The following is a 24,302-nucleotide window of genomic DNA, read 5'->3' as shown; positions in this document are numbered from 1 at the left end:
AGGAGGTCGATTGGTCTCCTTATGATGTATGATATTAAAAACCCAGTCTGCTCTCACAGTGGGCTTTGGAGGTAAGGAAGGGGTGGCTTGGCGGTGCGGGGCCTCTGGGCTGGCCGCTTCTGCCCACCTCACTCCAGGTTATTTTTGGAGGCATGCTGGGCTGGCTTGAGACGAGCAGTCGGCGTCCTTGGGCTTGCAGCCGCTGCAAGTGTCCTGTTTGTCCTCGTTTTGGAAGCCGGCCTGTAGCACTGGGGATCGGAGAGCATGAGTTCTAGGCAGGTAGAGCAGGAGCCCATCCCGGGACTCCTCCCTGCAGAGGTGGCGTCTGCTTCCCTTCACCGTCCCGGGAAGAAAGGTGCTGGAGGTGGTGGTGGACCCATCCTAGCGAGGTCCAGTTACCCGCAGCCCAGGGGTGACATGAGAGGGACCCACAGACCACCTGTCTCAGGTGTGCATCCTGGCTATGCCATGCACCGGCTGTGCAACCCCAGGAAAGTCACTGCATCTCTCTGAGCTTGTTCCTGTCGTGTGTAAAATACAGACGATTACGTAGACAAATGAACTTGGCACATACTGAACACTCAGAAAGTGTTCGCTGACAACATTCCTGCAGAAAAGAAATGTCCATGCGTCGGTAGAGCGAGTCTGGCATTTAGGAAAATTGTGCCCAAGGGTATTTGTCCAAAAGAGCATCCTTATGTGTTCCTTTGGAATGGCCTTTTAAAGGAAATAATCCTCTTTTTTGAAACTTAACTTTTTTTATTTGTTTTTGTCTCTAGTAATAGAACGATTTCTATTTATCGCGTAAGTTTTAGAATATTGAGAAAAGTCTGAAGATTAAAATCGCCCGCAGTCGTGTCACCTGGAGATAAACATGATTAGCGTGGGGATGCATTCTCTTTTTGTTCCTTCTCTCTCTCACCGATTTTATATCAAAGGGAATACACTGAACCTACTGTTTTGTTACTTTCATGATACAGCCCAAACATCTCTTAATATCATTAAATATCAATATTTCTTCTATACCATAATTTAAATGTCTATACAAGATTCCGCTGAGTGAAGGGAACTCCAGCCCCACCTCCCTGCACTCCCGTGTGTCAGGTCATTTACACACAGGAACCAACTGGCGGAGTTCTCACTGAGGTCAGTAGATTACTGCCATGTTCTGTGGGAAAGCTGAGCCCAGCGTCACACTGCTGGTCAGAGGCAGCGTCAGGATTCAAACCCAGGTGTGTTAGCCTCCAAAGCCAAAGGACTGCTCATTCTAGAGGAGGGCTGGCTGCCACCAGAGGGAGTCATAGCTTGCAAGTTTGGGGGGAAACAGCTGTCTTCCTCTACAGTTCCGTTAAGACAGCCTCTTTAGAGCGAGAGTCAAGGATTCTGTGAGCCCGCACAGGCAAGAATCTGCCCAGACAAAACATGTGAACAGTCTATCCCTCTTCTAAAAAGGGTACCCAAATGGTCCAGGAAATGTGAAAAGGCACTCGCTCCCGTTAGTTATCTGGGCAATGCACAGTAAAACCCAACGCCAGGCCTCTGCTCTCCTGCCGGGCTGGCCGGAGTGAGAAAGGTCAGCAGTACCGAGGATGGGGAAGACGATGGTGCCACCTTGAACTCACGCGCCCCTGGTGGGCGGGAGTGTAAATTGGTACAAGCACTCTGGAGACTGCTGAGCGGTATGTCTCGAGGCCAAACCTGTGCAGACAGACCCTGCAGCCCTAGGCATGTGCCAAACGGGAATGCGCACCTGTGTACCCCAAAATGCATGTACTAGAATGCTTGTGGCAGCACTATTTGTAATAATGCCACACTGGAAGCCATTCAAATACCCATCTGCAATAGTTTGGGGTAAATACCCTGTGGTAATGAGTATACCACACAGCAATGAGAATGAACCAACTATTTTTTATTTTTTAAGTTTATTTATTGATTTCAAAGAGACAGGAAGGGAGAGAGAGAATGAAAGAGAGAAACATTGATTTGTTGTTCCATGTATTTATGTATTCATTGGTTCATTCTTCTGTGTGCCCCAATTGGGGATTGAACCTGCAACGTTGACATATCAGGGTGACACTCTAACCAACTGAGCTACCTGGCCAGGGCTGACCCAACTATTGTTAAGTGCAACAATATCAATGGTTCTTTCAAACATTGTTGAACAAAAGCAACTAGACTCAAAAGACCCACACTGTGTGATCCCATTATATGAGGAACATTACATGAAAAACAAGCACAAGTACTCTTGTGATGTTAGGAGTTCTGATGGCGGCTACCCTTGCAGGGGGAGGGGTGTGAGGTTACTGAGAGGGTTCCCGGGATGCTAACAGTGTTCTGTTTCTTGGTCACAGGGGTGTGTTCATTTTCTGAAAATTCATCAAGCTGTATACCTACATGCATTTCCTGTGTGTATGTTACATTGCAATAGAAAGTTAATTAAAGAAGCTCTACCAAGAAGCAACTAACTGTGCGTGTGGCCCTTCTCTCACCAAACCCAGGGCTCCGGCCAGCCAGCGTGGTGGTCCTGCACAGGTCCCTCGCCCCAGCCTTTGAAAAGTTCTGCCAGACCAACAGTGGCCCTCTACCCCTGCTGGGCCGAAGCGAGCCAGGCAAGTGGGCGGTGCCTGCCCTGGGCGCTGTCCCTGACGCCAGGTAAGACCCGTGGGTTACTGGGGTTAAAGGCTGGACGTGGCGGACGTTACAGCCAGGTGTCTCTGTCACCGGGGACCTGTGTCCCGCCTCAGGACCCCACAACACCTGGTTCTCAAGACTGTTGCTCAGGAAGGAGCTGCCCTCCCCTGTCCCTACTCATACCTCTATCCCCTGCCCCTGGCCAGGGTAGAATCTGTGGCATCACCAACAAGAAAGTCCAATCCTGGAGAAATCCCACGAACGCTGCCATCCACCCATGTCATCACCAAAGCCAGACACCTGTCCGCACAGGATGAGGAGGAAAATGCAAACCCTGGCGTTGTTACCACTGCGGTGTATGCTCCCCAGACTTTCAACACAGAACACACCCAGAGAATGGCCCCGCTGCGTCTGCTTCAGCAGCGGCGCTTGCCGGAGCCGGCGTTTCTCCCGCGCCCCAGCTCGGACTCCGTCTTCCCACGTCTGAACTCTTTGGGCGCCGGAACCGGCTCCGTGCCCGGTTCTCACCCTCCTCGCCTCCCACGCCCCCCACCTTCTACTGCCCCACGAGACTGCCTTTTTCTCCCGCTAGGTCTGGTCACATGACTCTCCCGTTTAAAATTCTTCATGCCTCCCTGCAGCTTACCCCTTAGCCTCCTACCAAGTTCTGTCTGAGCTGGTCTCAGCTCAGGGCCGCCCCGACCCCTGACACTCCATTGTCCCAACCCTCTCCCGAGAGAGACAACTCCTAGGAATGTTCTGCTGTTATCAGTTTGCGGACTCCAGACGGGGCGAGGGGTGTTCTTCAGGGACACCCACCTTTTTCCTAGCACCTCCCACGTGGCCCGCTCGGGGCCTCTTAGAGCAGAGAGCTCAGTGGGCCGCAGTGCTTGACGCCTCCGCTGCTTGCTCCACCTGGGGGCCCTTTTTTCTCCTCGCCCCAACCAGCAGGCTCCTATTCCTCCTTCAGGACCCAACGCCGGAACCTCCCCCTTCCTGGGAAAGAATGGATTTCTCCCTTCCCTCTGTCACCCCTCCACCTAGACTGTGAGCCTCACTGCTCTTTGTATTGCAAGTGTCTGGTTTCAATGGGGTCTCACCTGCCGCTGTAGTTCGAGCTGCGTAAGGGCTGGGCCTGTGTCTTCTCCATCACTGTCACCCGGTCTGGTCTGCACCTGGCACAGAGCAGCGGCTCAGCAAAAGGGCTTGGGAGTGGACACAGACTTGTAACCAGTCTTGCAACCCTGCAGAAGACTTCCTCTAAGGAAAGAGGCATCACCACTGAGCTTCCTTCAGACATATGTCCTCTGTCCCTTTGGTCTTCCGGCCCTGCCTCCATGGCAGAGAGGGCACCGTTGTTTCTCTCCTGCTGGCTTGGTTGGTCTCCTGTTGAGGTTACAGAAAATGTCATAGGGTGGGCGGGGGCTCCCATTCTACATGCTGATTTAACAGTTTCCAATCTGGCAAGATTTCAAGGGGGTCAGCAAGGCACCCTGCTCAAAACTACATCCCCTACCTTGGTGCCAGTGCCTGAAATTTCAGCCCCAGACGTCCTCTTCTCTCTCCCTGGTCCTTTTTAAAAATGCACGGTCAAGGGCCCCTTTGGAGTCTGAGTACCTGTGACCTTTCCCTCGTGTCCCCAGGATGGACTGTCCCCAGTTCCATAAGTATGAGTTCGGTGCCTGCACGGGCAGTGTGACCTCACTGGAGGAGTACTCGGAGCAACTGCAGGACATGGTGACCTTCTTCCTGGGCTGCAGCTTGTCCCTGGAAGGGGCCTTGGAGAAAGCAGGGCTCTCCAGAAAAGAGCCAGCAGGCCACGGCCACGCGGGTGCATACAAGGTAGGGACATACTCCACAAGGGCAGAACGACTTGAAAACTCTCCCTGCGTTTTCCTGTGGTGGGAAGAACATTGGCTTGGGAGGCTAGAGACCTAAGCTCCGCCCCAGCTCAGCCACATTTCTAGCTGTGCCACTTAGGACAGGCAGTTAACCTCTCTGAGCTTGTTCCCTTACCCGTAAAGTGAGACCACCAGCCTCTCTCCTGCCCACTTCTGGGACTGCTGTGAGCACCCGGGTGTGACCTTGGGGGTGTGAATCATGCCCTTTTAGACAGACCATGGCTGCTGGGAGTTTGTCTGGCTTCCTTAATGGAGGACATCTCAGTGAGACTTTTGAAAATCCTCTCTGGCTCGAACTTCCTGGCATCAGTGAGAATGTGCCTGGCTGGGCAAGTGCCCAGGGACTTGTGGCAGAGCCTCTGCCAGGCCATGAGCCGCTGGGTTATGTCTCTGTCAGGGAGGCTAGGTCCTGTCCTTGGCCAGAAATGGCTACTGGTGGTCACAGTCATAGGGTGGTCCCCTCTCCTGGGACGTGCCCACTGTAGGGGCTGCCTCTCTGCCGTGTCCCTGAGGTTTAAGTCCAGCCAGTGTTTGTCATGGGGAAAGAACCGGTTCCCTCATCCCACTGACCCCTTTTGGGACATCTGTGTGAGGTCCGAGAAGTTAGGTCGCTGAATCAATGGTCATCCAGGGTCCACGGCCTGTTCCAAGTGTCTTTATGGGGGAGCCAGATGGGAGACTTCATCTTGGGCTCCAGAACTTCATGAAAGCTCACTGGTTTGGGCTCCGGCCAGAGAGGCCCGAGTTGCCTCTGGTGTGAAACAGGCTGCCCACAGTGTGAACTGCTCTTCCTGTGGGAAATAGGTGTCTGGTGATTTTCTTGAAGGGAGGGAAGGGCGGGGCAGAGCCTCGGTGCTGGCAGGGCCCAGGGCAGGGTCTGGCCCCAGACCCCCCACTGCAGCAGGTCACAGCTGGGAGGGCGCGTGGCCTGTCACGTGCAGCTTTTCAGTGCAGCCGAGAGACCAAAGACTTGCCCAAGTCCCGAAGCCAGACTGGAACCCGGATTCCGGGTTCCCATCCATAGAGTGTCCCTAGCAGAGGTGTGACAGTTAACTGACGCTTCGCACGAAGGTGCTCACTGCTGCCCTGAGCACGTGTTCAGAGAGCCATGGCTTTCCCACACCGCCCTGCGCCCCGCTTACCAGAGAGCTCGCAGGACAACACTGACGCCTCTGCCTGTGGCCCCGGGAGGAACAGCCAGGCGGCCTCTGGGCTCCGCTGGCGGGCTTGCAGGGAGGCAGCACGCCCCGGGCAGGAGGCGCCCCAGCCTCGGGGACTGCTGCCTGCTCCCTGGGCATTTCCCTGGCACGGGTCCTCTCCCCGGTGCGGTTACTCCTACGCCAGCCTGGCAGGTCCACAGGTTTCATCCGGCCGCTGCCAGCGTGCTGAGAGCAAGGCCTTCGGGCGCTGCCAGGGCCGTCCCAGCAGATTCCCATTCCGGCCAGGCCCTACATCTCCCATAAACCCCTTCCAGGGACTAGAAACGCCTCCGTTCTGGCCAGGCCCTACATCTCCCATAAACCCCTTCCAGGGACCAGAAACGCCTCCATTCCGGCCAGGCCCTACATCTCCCATAAACCCCTTCCAGGGACTAGAAATGACTCGGGAGAAACCAGCACCCCCAGTGAAAGTCACACCGGGCCTCCTGGGCAACTTCCAGTGAGGCAGGGCCCAGCAGGGTCCGGGCAGAGGTCTCCATCCCAAGTGGGCTCCTGAGACCCAGAAGACCTGGGGCCTCCCGATCCCTGGGGTTCCTCTGCCCGACTGTCCCAGAGGTGTCGCCTGGGGTCCCCTGGCCACTGAGGGCCATGGAGAAAATTCAGAGAGTCCACGAAATTGGATGGCAAGAAAAACTCCGCTTTTATTTCCATAGCCTCAAACTGAAATTGAGCATTTCCTTTGATTATGAAAGCCGACAACAATGGCTGTCATGTCAGCTGATGCTGTGACCTCGTGGCTGCCTGAAGGGACCACAGAGAGTTAGTTTCATGTCACGTTACCGCTCTTCCAGATGGCTCAAAACTATCCTGTAGGCCGATCATGATTTCAAAACGATAACGGTAGCTCTGTTGTCTTGTTCCTTATCTGTCAATGAAGAAACACACGTTCCGATGTCACGCTTTTTTCATAATCTGGTATCTGCGTTTGCAGGATAACTGGTTTCCTTATAACCCTGTGCATTTCCTCTCATGTGGTTAAAGACATTCCTTTAACGGGGCTCCGTGGCTGTGCCAGCCTACCAGAGGGGTCCACTGCACACACAAAGTCAAAAGTCTCTGTTTGAGACCAGTAATTACCAGCCAACTTCCTCGTCTGGATGTCTCATGAAAGGAGAAGCCGTATCTCTATAAGCTACCGGGACCCGCTACCTACTTCATTCACTGCCTTGAACTCTCGGTACGCAGGGCTCCAATCTGTGCTAATTCTAATTTTTAACATATTACGGCTTGCTTTCTTGGCAGACCACAGTGCCTTGTGCCACCATTGCTGGCTTTTCCTGCCCTCTAGTGGTCACCATGCGGCCCATCCCCAAGGACAAGCTGGAAAGGCTGGTGCAGGCCACCTGCTCCATGGTGGGAGAACAAGGACAACCCGTTCACATCGGTGACCCAGGTTAGCGTCTGCGCCCCTTCATGGTTCTGACAGCCGCTCTTGGACTTGGCCCGAGATGCTGGGACCTTGCTGTGTTCCTGAGCTCCTCCCATAGCTCGCCCTTCTGCAGCCGAATGAACCGTGCTGGGTGCACAGATGCCTCGCAGGGTTACAGGTGCTGCCCTTGGCAGAACGGCTCCTGTGAACTTCAGGTGAACCTGGGGTGGGGGAGCAGGAGGGGGAGCGAGGCAGCAGAGCTGTTTGTCTTGAGATTTGAGCTCAGGGCAACCTCTAATCTATTTGGGTAGGACGCGGCTTCGTTCCAAATGTTAACTGGAACTGAAATGCATTGATCCCCAGCGTCTGAGCTCAATCTGAGAGTGAGAGAGAGAGAGAAAATCTGAGAGCAAGTGAGCAGATCCGAGAGTGGCAGCTGTCCAGGCTCATGGAGGCTCTCAGGGGGCATGACAGGAGCGTGGAATTGGGCCTTGGGTGCGGGCGGGCGTTCAGTGTCATTGTACTTGCTCAGCTGTGTAACAAAGTCAGACAAAGCCTGGCATTCCATAAAGTTGCAATTAGCACTTGCCACCTTCCTTAAAGAACAATGAGATAGGACCATCCAGCACCAAGGGTCTGCTGATCTTTTCCTCGTGTGTGACAACATTTGCTGTACTTGTGAACAACACTTTGTGGCTGGCCAGGGGCAGGTGGTCAAGCAAGAGTTCAGGTCTGCATTATGTGAGTCAGTCTGCACCGAGATCAACTCAAAAACACTGGCTTTGTTAGCAATCTGCACAGTGAAGGTGTCGGGCTGAACGTACCTGAGACCCCTCCAGCAATCACACCAGGCCTCCGAGATTCCGTGTGGCTCCAAATGGACTAGAAGTCATCAGCCAGCATCCTGAGCAGTTGAGTCCCAGCTCCATCCCCCGTCCCCATCTTTCTCCGATAGGTTTTACAGCAATCCTATGACCAGAGTTCCTCTTGGAGGAAGAACCGTAAACATCTCACCATGTTTAAGTTGGGTGGTAGCTGCCAGCGCAGGACCCGGTAGAATTCATTTTCTTTTTCCATCTGCAGGACTGCTGGGAATCAAAGATCTTTCCAAACCTGACTACGGGGATCCTGTGGCATGTCAACCAGGGGACGTCCCAGTGTTCTGGCCTTCTCAGCTGACCAGTCTCGAAGCTGTCAGTGGCCACAGTATGTCCGGGCTTCTGGGGGCCACTGCTCTGACCTAGGATAGAACCGGGTGGGTTTATAGTTCTTGAAGGGCTAGGCTTATGGTGTAGTGATTTAAGGAGTAAAGTCATGGGACCCCACAGCCCACACCAAAGTCATCTGTGCCTGTTTTTCATCCCAGGGATGGGGCCCTCCAGAGCAGCTTGTCTTTCTGCTCAAATATCTTTTCTTAGATTTCTTTTTTTCTTGAAGCTGGAAACGGGGAGAGACAGTCAGACAGACTCCCGCATGCGCCCGACCAGGATCCACCCAGCACGCCCACCAGGGGCGATGCTCTGCCCACCAGGGGGCGATGCTCTGCCCCTCCGGGGCGTCGCTCTGCTGCGACCAGAGCCACTCTAGTGCCTGGGGTAGAGGCCAAGGAGCCATCCCCAGCGCCCGGGCCATCTTTGCTCCAATGGAGCCTCGCTGCGGGAGGGGAAGAGAGAGACAGAGAGGAAGGAGGGGGGGTGGAGAAGCAAATGGGTGCTTCTCCTATGTGCCCTGGCCGGGAATCGAACCCGGGTCCCCCGCACGCCAGGCCAACGCTCTACCGCTGAGCCAACCGGCCAGGGCCCTTAGATTTTTTTTTTTTAATTTATTCTACAGGAGGGTGGGGAGCAAGAAGTATCAACTAATAGTTGCTTCACTTGAGTTGTTCATTGCTTGCTTGTCATATGTGCCTTGACTGGGCAAGCCCAGGGTTTTGAACCAGCGACCTCAGCATTCCAGGTCAGTGCTCTATCCACTGTGTCACCATAGGCCAGGCAAATATGTCCTGATTAAATATATTTCTCTCTGCAGAAGGCTCATAGCCCATTCTGAGGACCTTCTGAGACATTTTGGAGGTGGGTGCGGCTTTGAAAGCAAAGGTGAAAACAAGTGATCCGACTAAGCAAACGCCCCACACAGTGTTTGCAAGCCCTGCAGGCGGCACATTGTTTCCCCCAAGGCCTGGGGTGATAGTACAGTGAAGAGACACACGAGGCCCCACCAGCCCACCGTAAGAGTGGGATGTGAGAGAAACAGAAAGGACAGCTACTGCTGCCCATTGTCACCGGCCCTGGAAAATCCTAGTGCCAGCCACACTGCGCTACAAGTCGTAGCCTTGAGTGTTACTTTCTGTTTATTTGAAAGCATTCACGCATGTTTATCTGGCAGAGTGGCCTCATGATAGGAGGGGCATCTCTAACACTCTGATGAGGCCTAAACCCCAAAACCTGCGGGATTCTGCTTATTTAACATAAATATATTGGGCACCGACTGTGTGCCAGGCAGGGCCCAGATTTAGGAATAAAATGCTGCACGAGACAAGATGCGCCCTCGGGGAGCTTGTGTTCATTCCCGAGTGTGCGCGTGCTCAGGGGCGTGCACACCCCGCCCATGCGGTAAGGACCTTCCAGCGCAGGGGCCTCGCAGCTCCCCTGTCACGGCTGCAGGGCAGGCCGCAGCAGGGGTCTCACTGCCCTGGGCAGCCCAGCACACTCCTGCCCTTTAGTTATGACTTGTGATAGGATATTTGATCATAAATGAGAACACATGACATTATTGGTCAAGGACAACCTTGAATCTGTAATTTACAAAAATCATGCTCAAACTCTAATAGTTAAACTTCTGTGAGCAACAGGTTAATTGCTGCACACCTCACAACTGATGGGGCAAAACCCCGTCATACTCTGAGCTGACTGTTGTGATGTCTACTGGGCTTTCCAGTGGCAATTCTAGCTGCTATCCAGAACACAGAAAAACAGTGCCTGCATTCATCAAAATACCTAGTTCTTCTCCTTAAACGTCATGTCTGAAAGTCAGAATGATTTCTGCAGCTATCAGTGGGCTTGCCTTCTGAAGTGTTGGCTGACCGTGGCTTTCCGTCAGATGTGAGACATCTTCCTGTTTTCTGTGCAATCCAAGACATGACTTACTCAAGTCCCAGCTGCGTTTGCTGGGCACCTTTTATGTGTAAGGCGCCATGCGGGATCCTGAGACGAAGAGGCAACGGTCCCTTGTCTCCAGGAGCACACAGCTGAGTGGGTTAGCATCCTCAAGGGTAAGATGACAGTCAAGGAAGCAAAGATATAGACTAGGTATAGTGAGAACTAAACACCTAATGGGCCAGGCACAGAGACACAGAAGGAGCAAGATACAGTGCCCAGTTCAAGGAGCAAATGAAAGCCCAGCGTTTATCGAGGGCTTTCATTGGACCAGGCGCTTTGCTATACTTTTATATGCACTTTCCAATTTAGTTCTGACCAGCACAGGAGGTATTGTCATTATTTTACGGTTGAGGATGCAGGTTTAGGGGGAATAAGATTGCATCTCAAACTCAAGCGTGTTTGCTGTGCTAACGTCATGTTTTCAATAACTCTGCCAGAGCTCCTCACATTGCCCGTCATCTAGCAGGGGAGAGTTTTCTAAAGAACAAAATCAGCATAAACCAAAGCACAATACAAGTGCAATGAGGAGCTACGTTCAGCGAGAGCTGTTAGCAAATCTAACCTGTGCTGCACAGTGAAGCAAGATGGCTTGGACGTGTCATAAGCGTTCACTGAGAACTTTCTGATGTGCGTGGGGTTAAGTTGAGGGGACCTCCTAGGGCCCCAGCTGCAGCTGTGGTTATCCCTCACTTCTTTCCCCCACACTCACCTCCCTTTCACTATCCTAAACATTGGAAGCACCTGTTTGAATGGAACTTGATTTAGCCATAAGCCTGCATATATACCAACAAATGGTGTAAGGAGTGCTGCTGGCAGTTGGCAGAGTGGACGCATGGCGCCATCTTGTCCATCAGCAGTGGGCTAGCCCAGATGGATGGGTGTGGTGAAAGAGCGTGGGCTCAGTCCCTGTCACTGTGTGTTTCAGAGACCCCACTGGCTTTCGCCAGTGCCCCGGGCTGCACAGTTATGACTGACCTGACAGGGACGGAGGCTCCAGCCAAGTGTCTCACCCCCGAGGGGATGCCAGAGGTGCACCACATTTCCCAGGATCCTTTGCACTACAGCATCGCATCAGCTTCAGCCGTGCAGAAGATCAGAGAACTAGAGACTATCATTGGCATAGACCCAGGTAAGAAACAAAGCGTTCGCACCTGCGTGACCTGGGGACATGAATCATGGACATGGTGGTCAGTGAAAAGGGCAGTACAAAATTGCATCTACGATATGATATTTTAAAAAATGTTTATACTGTGTATGACCCGCAAAGAGGCTGGAAGTAAATGCAACAAAATCCCGGTGGGGATGATCTCTGGGTTTTGGAGTTATGGGTGATTCTTGTTTTCTTCTTTATTTTTTCCCCTAAACAATGTTCAACCTTAAACATGTGAGGGAGTTTGAGAAGTGAGCTTATTAGCTGGGAACGTTGCCAGACGAAACTGGGGTTGGCAGTGCAAGGCAAAAGGGAAACTGATTCCTGGGGCGTCCAGTGCCACCGTTTAAACATCATCCACGTAGTTAACAACAGTTAGTAATCTAGTCTTCCCCTTTTGTGCCATTGCCCTGGGGTTGTGTCTAGAGCAGGTGCTTTGTACTGGGCAGCAGGGGTAGGGGCAGGGGCTGGATTGCTACCCCTTGGGGGATCCTGGTGGGGCGGGACCCTGCAATTTGCTTCACAACAGTTGGCAGCCAACATGTATGCTACAGTGCGTCTTGGAGAGAAGACAGCCCTTCTGTGGTTTAAAGGGTCTGCTGGGTCCAGTTAGGAGAAGGTTTGCTGAAGGCTGGTCGCCTGACTTTCAGCTTCCGGCTGCATCTTCGTAAGCCGAATTTCTAATCCCAGGTGGCCAGCAGAGGGCGCCATTGTGCATGGATGGTTTCGGAGGGTGGGAGGGGGTGGAAGGAGTTGTTTTATTTTTCTGAGAAAGGTTCCCAGAGGATGAAGGTATAGACTTTACACCCGCTCTTCACCTCAGCTTCCTCATCAGTATACCAGGAGTAATAGCAGTTGTCCCTCCTTCTCAGGGTTCTGAGGGGTAATAAGAATAATGGCTGTTGCCCTGGCTGGGTGGACAGAGCTGTCCAGCTGGTGCATGGGGCGCGGGTGGTAGTCCCCGTTCAGGGCACACGGAGAAGCGATCAGTGGTGCACAACTCAGTGGAACAAGGAGTTGATGCTTCTCTCTGTTGGTCTCCCTTTCTCTCTCTCTCAAATCAGTAGAAAAACATGTTTAAATAATAATAATAATAGCTATTATCTACTGAGTTTTACTCTGGGTCATGTGCTAAAATTATTTACTGTTCATCTTATTAAATTCTCCCAACAGTCCTATGAGGCAGCTATTATTAATTTCCTTTAGCAGATGAGGAAACCGGAGCATATAAGGTTAAGAAACTTGCCCAAACCCACATTCCGAGTAGATGCTTGGGCAGAACTTGAACCCACGTCCACGCGATTACAAGGCCATGGTCAGTAAGTGTAGGACAGACGGGAGTCTGAATGTGAGTGGTGTGTCCCAGCCGCTCCCTGGCAGTTCAGCGTGCTCCAGCCTCTCCAGACTCACCCCTCCCCTCTCTGCCCCTTCTCGTGGGCTGTGATTCCAGACCTGGTTTGTTCTCAGCACTTTGACTCTCTGAAGAAGGCATATGTGGCCTCCCTGCGGGCCCACCTGGCACCTGTTTCCCACGCAGATTCCTGGGTCTCTGGCAGTGGGGAACCTGGGGAGGGCAGAGGAGTGAGACCAGCCTCCTGAGACCCAGACAGAGCTGGCCATGGGGACATTGGGGTAGAGAACGGTGTCTGAGCAGGGCCTTCGAGCAGACAGCCTGGGGGCCTTTCCGTGCTGGCTAGCACTGTGGCCCCAAATCCGACAGTGCAGACCAGCCTGAAAAATGTCTGATCTGAAAAGTCACCTGGACCAGGGAGCAGAGGTTGCCCCCCAGCCCCCAATTACAGAGGGGTCTGCAGCAACAAAAGTGAAAACACAGTGCCCTGTGAAACCACAGGCAGTAGCTTTCTGCTTGTCTGTCTGTTAGGTCTTTTATCTGTTCATTTGTTCATTTCTTCGTTCATTCATTCATTCATTCTGCAGGAAATATGGTTTTCTTTTTTTGTTTTTTGTGTGTGAGAGAGAGACAGGAAGGGAGAGAGATGAGAAGCATCAACTCGTAGTTGTGGCACTTTAGTTGTTCATTGATTGCTTCTCATAGGTGCCCTGACAGGGGACTCCAGCCAAGCCAGTGACCCTTTGCTCAAGCTGCGACCTTACACTCAAGCTAGATGAGCCCCTGCTCAAGCCAGCAACCTCAGGGTTTTGAACCTAGGACCTCAGTGTCCCAGGTTAATGTTCTATCCCCTGCGCCACCACAAGTCAGGTGGGAATATGGTTTTCTTTACCTAGCCCCCCCAAACACAGACGCGCCTTTTCGGACATACGTGTATACAGAGGAGAACGCTCATGGCTGTGCTTACCTAGAGCCTCCTATATAGTTGCTCTCCTTGGTGGATATTTTAAATTTTTTCTGTAACACTTTCTCTCTCACAAACATTCTTACCCATGCTGATGGCGCTCTGTTTCAGCACAAGGATCATGAGGGAAGATGAATTATTGACCCTACCATTAGCTCAGATAAGAAAGTGACTGTGAAATGAGTTTACTGCAGACGCAGTGCCCCCATGGCTTAAAAAATGACCTGGGAGGTCGTCCACAGCACCCCCCATGATGCTGGTGCAGACTGGGTAACAAGGCTTGAAGCACAAGGCTCAGAGGAAAGGCAGATTTATGGTGTCTGGACGTGCCAATACCATCTATTAAGGAGCATCGTTAACCCCCCAGAACAACAGATGCTCCTGATTCTGACTGTATTAAATAAGCAGGCAGAAGATGAATGGCCGTGGACCGAGCATCACTCACTGGGCACAATAACGGAGCTACTCAGTCACTTCTGAGAGAGCAGTGGCTGGCACTGCAGTGCCGGAGACTAAGACGAGATACAAGGTTTATAATCATGATGTTTGCACTAACAATAAAATCATCGTAGTTGCACAGACCACGTTAAAGTTGACAGGGTCCTCTCGTTCGGCCTCTCTTCTTTTGGTCCTCACCGCATCCTTTGAAATAGGTTACAGTCCAATTGCCTTCTTTCAGAATGTTATTATTCTCCCCTTTTATCAACAGCAACTCATGTTCATTGTGTAAAATATATGAACGTAAAGAGGCAGTAAAAATGACCAGAATCCCATCCCAACTAGCTGTTGTTAGCATTTGCATGCTTGCACTCAAAGTCTTTTTCTTCAGTATTGAACCTGTAAGACTGAAACAAAAACAGTATACCAGGGTGGGTAAAAGTAGGTTTACAGTTGTTCCTATGGAAAAAGACACACAGGTTATGATGGGTACAATACCTTTATTAACTCTGTGTTTTGCATACTCACAACTCTAAACCTACTTTTTCCCACCTCTGTATGTGTGTGTGTGTGTGTGTGTATAAATCATGCTGTGATATTATTTTAGAACTTGATTAAAACACTATTTGTGTACACTATGAACATTTTCCATGTTCTTGTCCCCTTGTCTTCTTCAACAATCTTTTTAATGTTTGCACAGAATTCCATTTTGCAAATGTTCCACCAATTTTATTACTGTCCTATTTGACACCGTAAACAACGCTGCAGCGAGCATCCTTATGACTATGCTTGTTACATACCCACAATCACTCCATTGGGACACCTTCCTAGAAGGGGTTGCTGGCTCCAGTGTGCGCATCTAAGGTCCAGATCACCCTCCAGACAAGTGTTCTAGTTCCCACTCCCACTGGCCGCGTGTGCGGGGCCATTTCCCACCCCTTCCTCCACCTGGACCACCCCCTGTGCTCCACGTGGGAACACTGCAGTTCAGGGCAACCCAGGATGAGGCCAAGGTCACACAGCCACCATGTGCCAGCACTTGTACTTGAATGCAAGCCTCCAGATTCTAAATCTGGAACTTTCCCTCCGTCACAGGAACCCAAGCCCTGTCCCCTCGTTGTCCAGGCCCCTCAAAGGCGAGTGCGCCTCCGCTCACAGCCCTTAGGCCTACCTCTCGTTTTAGCCCCAGCAAGGACGGTATTTCTGAGTCACATCCTGCCTTCCCGTGGCGCAGATACGCTCTGAGGAGACCCGAGTATAGACAAAGGCACAACTGTACGTGACGAGAGTCAGCAGGCCATGCTGCCCACGGGGACTGTCTTGGCAGCCTCTGGTAGCAGCTGTGGCAGATACCGCCAATGCCCTACCCAAACCCCAGCTGCAGTGGGCAGTTCCCAGAACAATGGCTCCTACCTTGGGCTGGGGCCTCTCTGCCCCTCTCCCAGGGCAAGCAGAACCCAGGGGTGCCAAGGACTCAACATCCCAATGGGCAACCTTCCCCCGTCCGGGGATGGGAGCCCGTACACCAATGCCCGGTCTCCCTGTCCTTGGGAAGGACAAGCCTCAGGTGTGCTCCACACTCTCACAGGATCTCAACCGGATTGAGCCCCAGGTGCCTTCACAGTTAATCGGCTTGCTCATGCATCCTTTAGTGGCCTCTCTCCCTTTTCTGTGTCGCATCACTTCCTCCATCTTCTGACTTGTTTCCTGGGCTTACTTTCCACTGAAATACCTGCACCCAAACCCTTTGGGATCTCCCCAAAGAAAACAGTACTGTGTCCTTTCCTCTTTCTGGGTTGCTTGTACTCGGGTTTGCTGTAACAAATAAACCCCAAGAGGCTTTGCTCAAATAAAAAAAATATATATATATGCCTCACATGCAACAGTCCAGGGTGGCACTTCCAGGGTGAGTGTTCTAGTTCAGCAGGAAGGGGGTATCTGCTCCACCCAGTCACTCAGGGACCCAGCAGCTCTGCCACCACATCATGAGACCACAGGGGGGCGCCAGTTTTCAATATCCCAGCCCCCAGGAATGGAAGAGCTAGGAGGAGTGCATGGGAGGTATGTGGCCAGGAGGGGGCGCACATCACTCCTACTCTTACTCCCTCTCAAGCACTCTAGGGTTGTCACCTAGAGAGAAACTAGTCTTGGGGTCACAGCAAACTGAAAGGCTGCTGGGCCATCCGACCAGCTATACACTTCACTCCTGGGAGCAGGGGAAGAGAATGCATTCTGGTGAACAATTAGCAGCCTGTGGCGCTCAAACAGAAAACCAACCAAATGCTGGCACAGATTTAGACTTGAAACACAATTTGTAATTTTAAAAAAATTATTACAAATTTAAAATTATTTGTAATTTTAGGCAACAGGGGGATCGGGCACCTGCTCTGCAAAGACGAGCTGCTGAGGGCGTCCTTGTCGCTGTCCCATGCCCACTCAGTGCTCATCACCACCGGCTTCCCCACGCATTTCAACCACGAGCCCCCGGAGGAGACAGACGGCCCACCAGGGGCCATCGCTCTGGCCGCCTTCCTACAGGCCTTGGGGAAGGGCGTCTCCATGGTCGTTGACCAGAGAGCCTTGAGTCTGTTCAAGAAGCTTGTTGAAGAGGCTGTTGAGCAAGGTAAGCCGTGAGATTGGGGTGGAGTCAGTGTCTGTGGAACGTCTTCTGTGCCTTTGACATGGGCGTTTTAAGTCCTTAAAGCTCAGCACAGCTCTTTGGGAGAAGCTGCATTATCCCCATTTTATAGAGGAAGAGACTGAGGCTCTGAGAGGTCCAGGTGACTTACTGAGGTAGGACTGGTGATCTGGAATTTGAACCCAAGTCCATCAGGCCTCAGAACCCATGTACCTGATACCCTCCCTGTGAGAGGTGGGGGTGACCTACAGAGGACTCTTAGCAACCCAGGACATCCCTGGACCCCTGGCACGGGGGGTGAGATAGTCGAAAACAGAGTGGTCGAGAGGCTCAGACAGCAGCATCTCATCCCGCCCAGATGGGAAGGGACGTCCCACGCTGCTTGGGTTCCCAGAGCGCCCGGGTGGGCGCTCCCAGGGCCGCGTGTGATGGCGTGACGGCCCGGGGCGCCCGGGTGGGTGCTCCCAGGGCCGCGCGTGATGGCGCGACGGCCTGGAGCGCCTGGGTGGGCACTCCCAGAGCTGCGTGTGATGGCGTGACGGCCCGGGTGGGCACTCCCAGAGCCGCGCGTGATGGCACAACGGCCCGGAGCACCCGGGTGGGCACTCCCAGAGCTGTGCGTGATGGCGCGACGGCCCGGAGCGCCCGGGTGGGCACTCCCAGGGCTGCCCGTGATGGCGTGATGACCTGGGGCGCCCGGGTGGGCACTCCCAGGGCCGCGCGTGATGGCGTGATGACCTGGGGCGCCCGGGTGGGCACTCCCAGGGCCGCGCGTGATGGCGTGATGACCTGGGGCGCCCGGGTGGGCACTCCCAGGGCTGCCCGTGATGGCGTGATGACCTGGGGCGCCCGGGTGGGCACTCCCAGGGCCGCGCGTGATGGCAGTGCAAGGCTAGGATGCCAGTATCGGTCTCGGGTGCCTCCCTCCCTTCCATTCTGCCGGTGCTGTTCACACATAAGCTGGGAGCCTGGTGCTGTCTCTCTGTGTCCCTCAGAATGCCTTCTTCAAATGTACTATTTCCTTTTAGCCTTGAAAAAGGGCTTCACGCCCAGGCAGGTTGAAGGCATACCCAAAGCACCCATTCCTTTGGAAGTTCCAGAAAGGTTGTGCCTGAACATACGAACTCCGAATCACACAAATGTATGTTGAGCACCTACTATGTGCCAGGCACTATTTTCGGCTCTTGAGATCCGTTGGTGATCAAGTCTGACAACAGTCCCATCCTCCTGGGGTGCATATTCTAGCGGAGTGTGGCAGACAGTAGACATCACAGGAAAACAGGGGAGCATATGGTCCTGGTGGGCTGCTAGTTTAAACATGATGCTCAGACAGGCTTCCAGGAGACGTTGCTGCAGGAGTGGGGTTGGGGCTGGCTGGAAGAAGAATGTCCCAGTCTGTGACAAGCCATTAGATGGAGTTGAAGAGAGGGCGGTGGCCAGCTGACTGGCCTGGAGGGGCTGAAGAGAAGAGAAGCCGGGTAGGGGGACAGAGAGGTCCCAGGGGCCAGTCGGAGAGGGGCCTCGAGGGGTCTGTGAGCACCTGGCCTTTTATTCTGGGGGGGGTTGGGAGCCCTTGCGCCCACTGAGTGGAGAGGGCCATGCGCTAGGGTAGGTAAAGGATCGCCGTGGTGGCTGGAGGGACAAGGGGGGAAACTGGAGACTAGGCAGGCTCCTGCGGGTGGGAGGCAGGGTGGCATGGAGGGGGTGTGTCCTGTGGCAGGTCCCTTTAGTGGGTGCAAGTTCTGAGTCACGCTGACCTGACCAGCCCCACAGCCAGTGCTCTGCAGGGTTTTCCCACAGCTGTGAAAAACCACTCAGCCCAGAAGTTTGGCGGCTAATGGCTCTGGGGGAGGGCTCAACCAGTAGCTGATGGAAGGTAGTGCCCTGCCTCCATCTTTTGGAGACCCCATTGCCCAGAGCAGTGACCTTGAAAATACACATACCCTGCTACTGGCTTTTCCCCGTCCTGTCCTTTCCTGTGCCCTGGGGTCATCCCCAAAATAAACCGCCGCACCCAAGTCTCTGTCTCTGACTGATTTCAGGAGAACCCGGACAGACGGACGGTACAGGTGGAGGCTGTGAGAAGCAGCCAGCACAGTCACACTCTGAGGGCAGAGTGATGATTCCTGGGTGGACTGGGTGCAGTGAGAGAAGAGACAGAAGTGTCAGGAGTTGCTCTAAGGCAACGGTTCTCAACCTGTGGGTCGCGACCCCGGCGGGGGTCCAACGACCAAAACGCAGGGGTCGCCTAAAGCCATCGGAAAATACATATTTATTATGCAATACATTTTTTTTTTTATGTTTCTGAAGCTGGAAACGGGGAGGCAGTCAGACAGACTCCCGCATGCACCCGACCGGGATCCACCCGGCACGCCCACCAGGGGGCGACGCTCTGCCCACCAGGGGGCGATGCTCTGCCCATCCAGGGCGTCGCGCTGTTGGGACCAGAGCCACTCTAGCGCCTGGGGCAGAGGCCAAGGAGCCATCCCCAGCGCCCGGGCCATCTTTGCTCCAATGGAGCCTCGGCTGCGGGAGGGGAAGAGAGAGACAGAGAGGAAGGAGGGGAGGGGTGGAGAAGCAGATGGGCGCTTCTCCTGTGTGCCCTGGCCGGGAATCAAACCCGGGACTTCCGCACGCCAGGCCGACGCTCTACCACTGAGCCAACCGGCCAGGGCCAATATACAATACATTTTTAAATAAAATATGTATCTCCGATGGCTTTAGGTGACCCCTGTGTTTTGGTCGTTCAACCCCCGCCGAGGTCGCGACCCACAGGTTGAGAACCGCTGCTCTAAGGTGTTCAGCAGGGTAGCTGACCAGGTGGAGTTGCTGTGAGCTGGGACTAGGAAGATGGTGGGTGTGGCAGGCTGACCCTCGCACGCTGTGGGCGGGAATGTAAACTGATAACGGCCACAGAGGATAATCATATGGTAGTTACTGAAAAAATTAAAAATAGAAAATACCTATATGATTCAGCAACTTCACTTCGGGGGATATACACCCCTCAAAAATTGAAAACAGGAACTCCAACAGCTATTTGCACGCCCATATTCATAGCAGCATAATTCACAATAGACAGAAGGGGAAGCAACCAGGTGTCTGTCAGTGAATGAACGGACAAACGAAACGTGGTCCGTCCAGGCCATGGGATGTTCAGTCTTTAAAAGGAAGGAGATCCTGTTATATGCTACATGACGGATCTTGAAGACTTATGCTAAATTAAATAAGCCAGACACGAAAGGACACATACCATATGACTCTACTTATATGAGGTCTCTAGAATCATTCACCTTTGAGTAGTGAGTTTTATCATGCTTGCTGACCGCCGGGAGTGAGTTTTTTTCAAAAAATGAAATTAGTTCCAGTTACGGTTTTATTAACTTAAAATCATGTTTGTTTGATAACCAATTTATGGAAACAAGAAGAATATACATTTGCCTTTTTTTAAAGTTGCCTTACATGGTTTTAAAATAAAAAATTTTGTATGATCGTACTCTGGATGGTCAGGAGGCACGAGGATGTTCATGAACGTTCATACTACTCAGAGGGTTAAAATCATAGGGACAAGAAGAATGGCGGCTGCCAGGGACTGGGGGAGTGAGGGAGTGAATTTCATGGTACAGTGTTTCAGTTTGGGAAGACGTAACAGTTCTAGTGAAGATGGTGAAGTCAGTCAGACAAGAACATGAATATACTGAATGCTGGAGGACTTTACACTTGAAAATGAGTAAGATGATAGATGTTACGTGATGTTCTATTTACCACAATTACAATTTTAAAGAGAAGGCAGGTCGGAACCTGGGTGACCGGAAAGTGTGAGCTACCTACTAGATACACAAGTGGAGAGGTCACGCAGGCAGTTAGGTCCACGAGCCAAGTTCCGGAGAGCATCTGGGCTAGAAGGATCAACTGGAGAGAGGTTGGCATACTGATGACCTTTAAAGTCACGACACCGGATGAGGTCACCAAGGGAATAAGTGGAGAAGGGGGAAAGGCCCCCGATTGTGCCCTGGGAGGCCCCATGTGGAGAGGCTGAAAGGACGGAGGTTGGGCCAGCAGGGACACAGAGGAGCGGCAAAGGGGAAGGAGGAAAACCAAGGGACCCTGTTGTCATCAAGGAGAAGGGACGGCCACCTGTGCCAACAGCCACCAACAGGCTGACACCATCTAAGAACTGGTCTGGTGGATATTTTTAGCCACCCCCTTTCCCAGAAGTTGATGGCTCTGCCCTGCTCACCTGTTCGCCTCGCCCAGGGGCTCAAGTTGAACTTGAGCTCAGACATGAGCTCGTCCACACAGTGGCTTAGTGGGTACAATTTGCTTTGTTGGATTTTATAGAACTTTCATTATATGTGTGGATGAAGAAAATAAAAGTGATTTTGACCTTTTAATGACAGTAATTCCAGTTCTTTTTATAATGGAAGCCTAGGAAATGTTTAAAGAGGGAAAAGCTGAGTCACTTCTTCCTTGCCTTGAGTATAAATTGACAATGTTGATAAGTTGGTTCTTTGCAGCTCAGGTGCAAGGTCTCATCTTGCCTTGACCTTCCTTTCCTGAGGCTGTGCCTACCATGTGAGCCCACGTGGGGACAGGTTATGTTCCCTGCTCTGCTAGGCTGCCTGTCTGGGTGGGAACTGGGGTTGTTACACTGACCTGCATACTTGCTTTGCCCTAGTAACTTAGTATCTCTGACCCTCAGTTTAACTCCTCTGTAAAATGGGGATCACAACGGTTCTTATCTCACAGAATTGTGAAAATGAAATGAGAGCCTGCATGTCACCAGATGTGTCCCCAGCATCATGAGAACAGTGACTTAAGACAGGCCTGTGTTCACGTGGTATTGTGGCATCTACGGGGAATGTACTTGCTAGCCACAATATTGGTGACACCAGCCTCATTTCACCTCCCCCTCCCCAGCCCTAGGGTTTACTCAGGATTAAAAGTCAACAACCTTAAATATCCTCTGGGTCAAAGTCTCAGCTTACCTAAACAAACTATTCTACAGGTACATGTCATTCAATATGGAAATGAAAATGTCCAAAGCAGCTTTTGAAAAGCCAACAGGAATTCGCAAAATTCACACTAGGCTGATGTGTCCACTCTTTGCCTTTCTTTTCAAGGTGTTCTGAAGACGCAGATCCCAATATTAACTTACCAGGGCGGATCAGCAGAAGTTGCTCAGGCATTTCTCTGCGATGACAGGGACCCCAAGCGTCTTAGGTACGTGTGTCCCTTCCCTGTTGAAAGTGGGTGATAGTGGGCAAGCCCACATGCTGTGAACTTTGTCAACTATGTTCCCGCACACCGCAGCCCTCAAACAAAGCCACGAGCCCACAGGGTCCAGTGGGCCAGACTAACCAACGAGGCTAGGGTTTCAAGGTGTCCTGGGAGTTTCAGGGTGCACAGGGGGCTTTGGAGAGGGTCTCTCGAAGTAGCAGGTCCCTGAGAAATGGCATGTCTTCTTGATAGAGGGAGAAGAAAATTATAAAAAACAAAAAAGAGCAGTTTCTCAAACTGGGTAATGGTCCATTGGAGAGTAGTGAAATCATTTCAGTGGGGGGTAATGAACGCCTTTGGAAAATGAAATAGAAATATCAATGTATGTCTTGTATAGTAATAGCAAACACTCGCTTGTGAAACATGGGGGTGTGTGTGAGGGGGTGTGTGTGTGTGTATTTTTTTTTTTTACTGTGTGTTGTGGTCAAACATGAAAATCACTTTATTGTACGTAGCATGTATTTCATATCTATAACTTCTAGGACCATGTTTTGCAAACTGTTTTTGACAGCAATCCACAGTGACACATTATGCCTGGCAAACCACACACACACACACATACACACACACATACACACACACACACTTGAATCAGAAGTTTCCAAAAACAGTATTTACTCTTGCTCCATGCAATAATATATTTGGACATTTTCTATTCTATTCTATTCTATTCTATTCTATTCTATTCTATTCTATTCCACTCTGTTTTTGTCTACTTTTCAAAAAATGCTGACCTGACCTAATACATTTATTTTACACCCACTAATGAGTGCCTACTTAGAATTTAAAAACAGTGCTTTAATAGGCCTGGAGGGTATAACTACATTGTAGCCCACAGCAAAATCAGGTGTTCACAATGAGGGCCTGAGTCACCATGGAAAAATTCCATTGCAGCTCTGATATGCTATTTAAAGTGGCAAGAATGTGTGTGGCGCCTGTTAGAAATGTTTTCATTCTCTGAATGGTTGGCATGCACACAAAGCCCTGGCTCCCCAGGGGGCAGCTAGCAAGTCCCCTTGGGCAGGACCCTGATGCCAGATAACCCAGGTGCCGCTCTGTTTGCTGAGTGGAGGGAAGGGAGCCAGATCTGATCGCAGGGAGAGAGAGGCCGGCTCTCTTTGGGGAAGACGCATGAACTTTTCCCAGGCAGTAGACTTCCCAGGAGGGAATTACTTCCCACGGTCGCTTAGTGAGGCCTTCTGGCTTAAAAAGAAAATCAGCCCACCTTCACAGGTACGCACCGAGTTGTCCTGTGTGTGTGGGGGGCTCCAGCCATGCTCCCCTTCCAGAGCAGGGGACGCCGTGATCTCAGCTGGAGCTCTCGTGCAGGTCCTCGTCATCACCTCAGGTGCAGACCTAGAGGAGACACAGGGTCAGCTCCTTCCTCCTGTCCCTTCTGCTTCTCGGTGGCCGCCTCTCCCGCCCTGGCCACGTGGCCTCGGGCTTCCTGTCCAGCACCCACTCAGCGGCCTGCTCAGCCAAGCACACGCGCCGCTGCCACTTCCTAGCACAGCCGAAGGACATGGACCGGCAGGAAGATTCTGCTTTTAAAAACCATGTACAGAGAAGGCATCCAGAGTTCAGAGGCTTTTATTCTGGCAAACTATACATAACGTGAAACGGACCACGGTTACCCTGTTAAGTGTGTGGTAGATTTACCATCTGAGTGCGTGCACATTGTCGTGCAACCATCACCACCATCTGTCTCCAGAACCTGTTCACCTTCCCGGACTGAAACTCTGTCCCATCAAACACTCTTCCCGACCCTCGCCCCTGGTGGCCACCATTTTACTTTATATTTCTCTCCACCTGACCATTCTAGGGACCGCATGTGAGTGGAATCACCTAGTATTTGCCATGTTGAGTGGCTTATATCACTGAGATTCATCCACGTCATAACGTATCAGAATCCGTCCTTTTCAAGGCTGAGTAGTATTCTATTGCATGTATGTACCACATTCTGCTTATTTGTCCATTGATATGGGTTGCTTCTACCTTTTGTCTACTGTGAATAATGCTGCTGAGGAATATGGGTGTATAAATATCTGTTTGACACCCAGCTTTCAATTCATTTGAGTGTATACCAGGAGTGGAATTGCTGGGTCATATAGTAATTCTATTCAAAGTTTAACCACCATACTGTTTTCCACAGCAGAGTTAAGATTTTGATGAACTCCATCGTGGTGGGGTAGGGATTTAGAGAGC

General features: G+C 51.9%; 1 protein-coding gene across 2 annotated transcripts in view; it reads left to right on the top strand.

Moving 5' to 3' along the window:
• Positions 1 to 24,302, top strand: part of DGLUCY (D-glutamate cyclase) — a 62,393-nt gene that overhangs the window by 21,677 nt on the left and 16,414 nt on the right. For both annotated transcript variants that reach the window (XM_066274694.1, XM_066274695.1), the window contains exons 3-9: positions 2,499 to 2,652; positions 4,275 to 4,473; positions 6,995 to 7,145; positions 8,205 to 8,327; positions 11,205 to 11,408; positions 16,545 to 16,805; positions 21,941 to 22,040. In XM_066274694.1, coding sequence (XP_066130791.1) covers positions 2,499 to 2,652; positions 4,275 to 4,473; positions 6,995 to 7,145; positions 8,205 to 8,327; positions 11,205 to 11,408; positions 16,545 to 16,805; positions 21,941 to 22,040 — 1,192 coding nt within the window. The remainder of the gene's footprint in view (positions 1 to 2,498; positions 2,653 to 4,274; positions 4,474 to 6,994; positions 7,146 to 8,204; positions 8,328 to 11,204; positions 11,409 to 16,544; positions 16,806 to 21,940; positions 22,041 to 24,302) is intronic.

Source organism: Saccopteryx bilineata, chromosome 4 (assembly GCF_036850765.1).
Source record: "Saccopteryx bilineata isolate mSacBil1 chromosome 4, mSacBil1_pri_phased_curated, whole genome shotgun sequence".
NCBI lineage: Eukaryota > Metazoa > Chordata > Mammalia > Chiroptera > Emballonuridae > Saccopteryx > Saccopteryx bilineata.
Note: the sequence above shows the minus strand (reverse complement) of the source record. Positions and strands in the feature narration are given on the sequence as shown.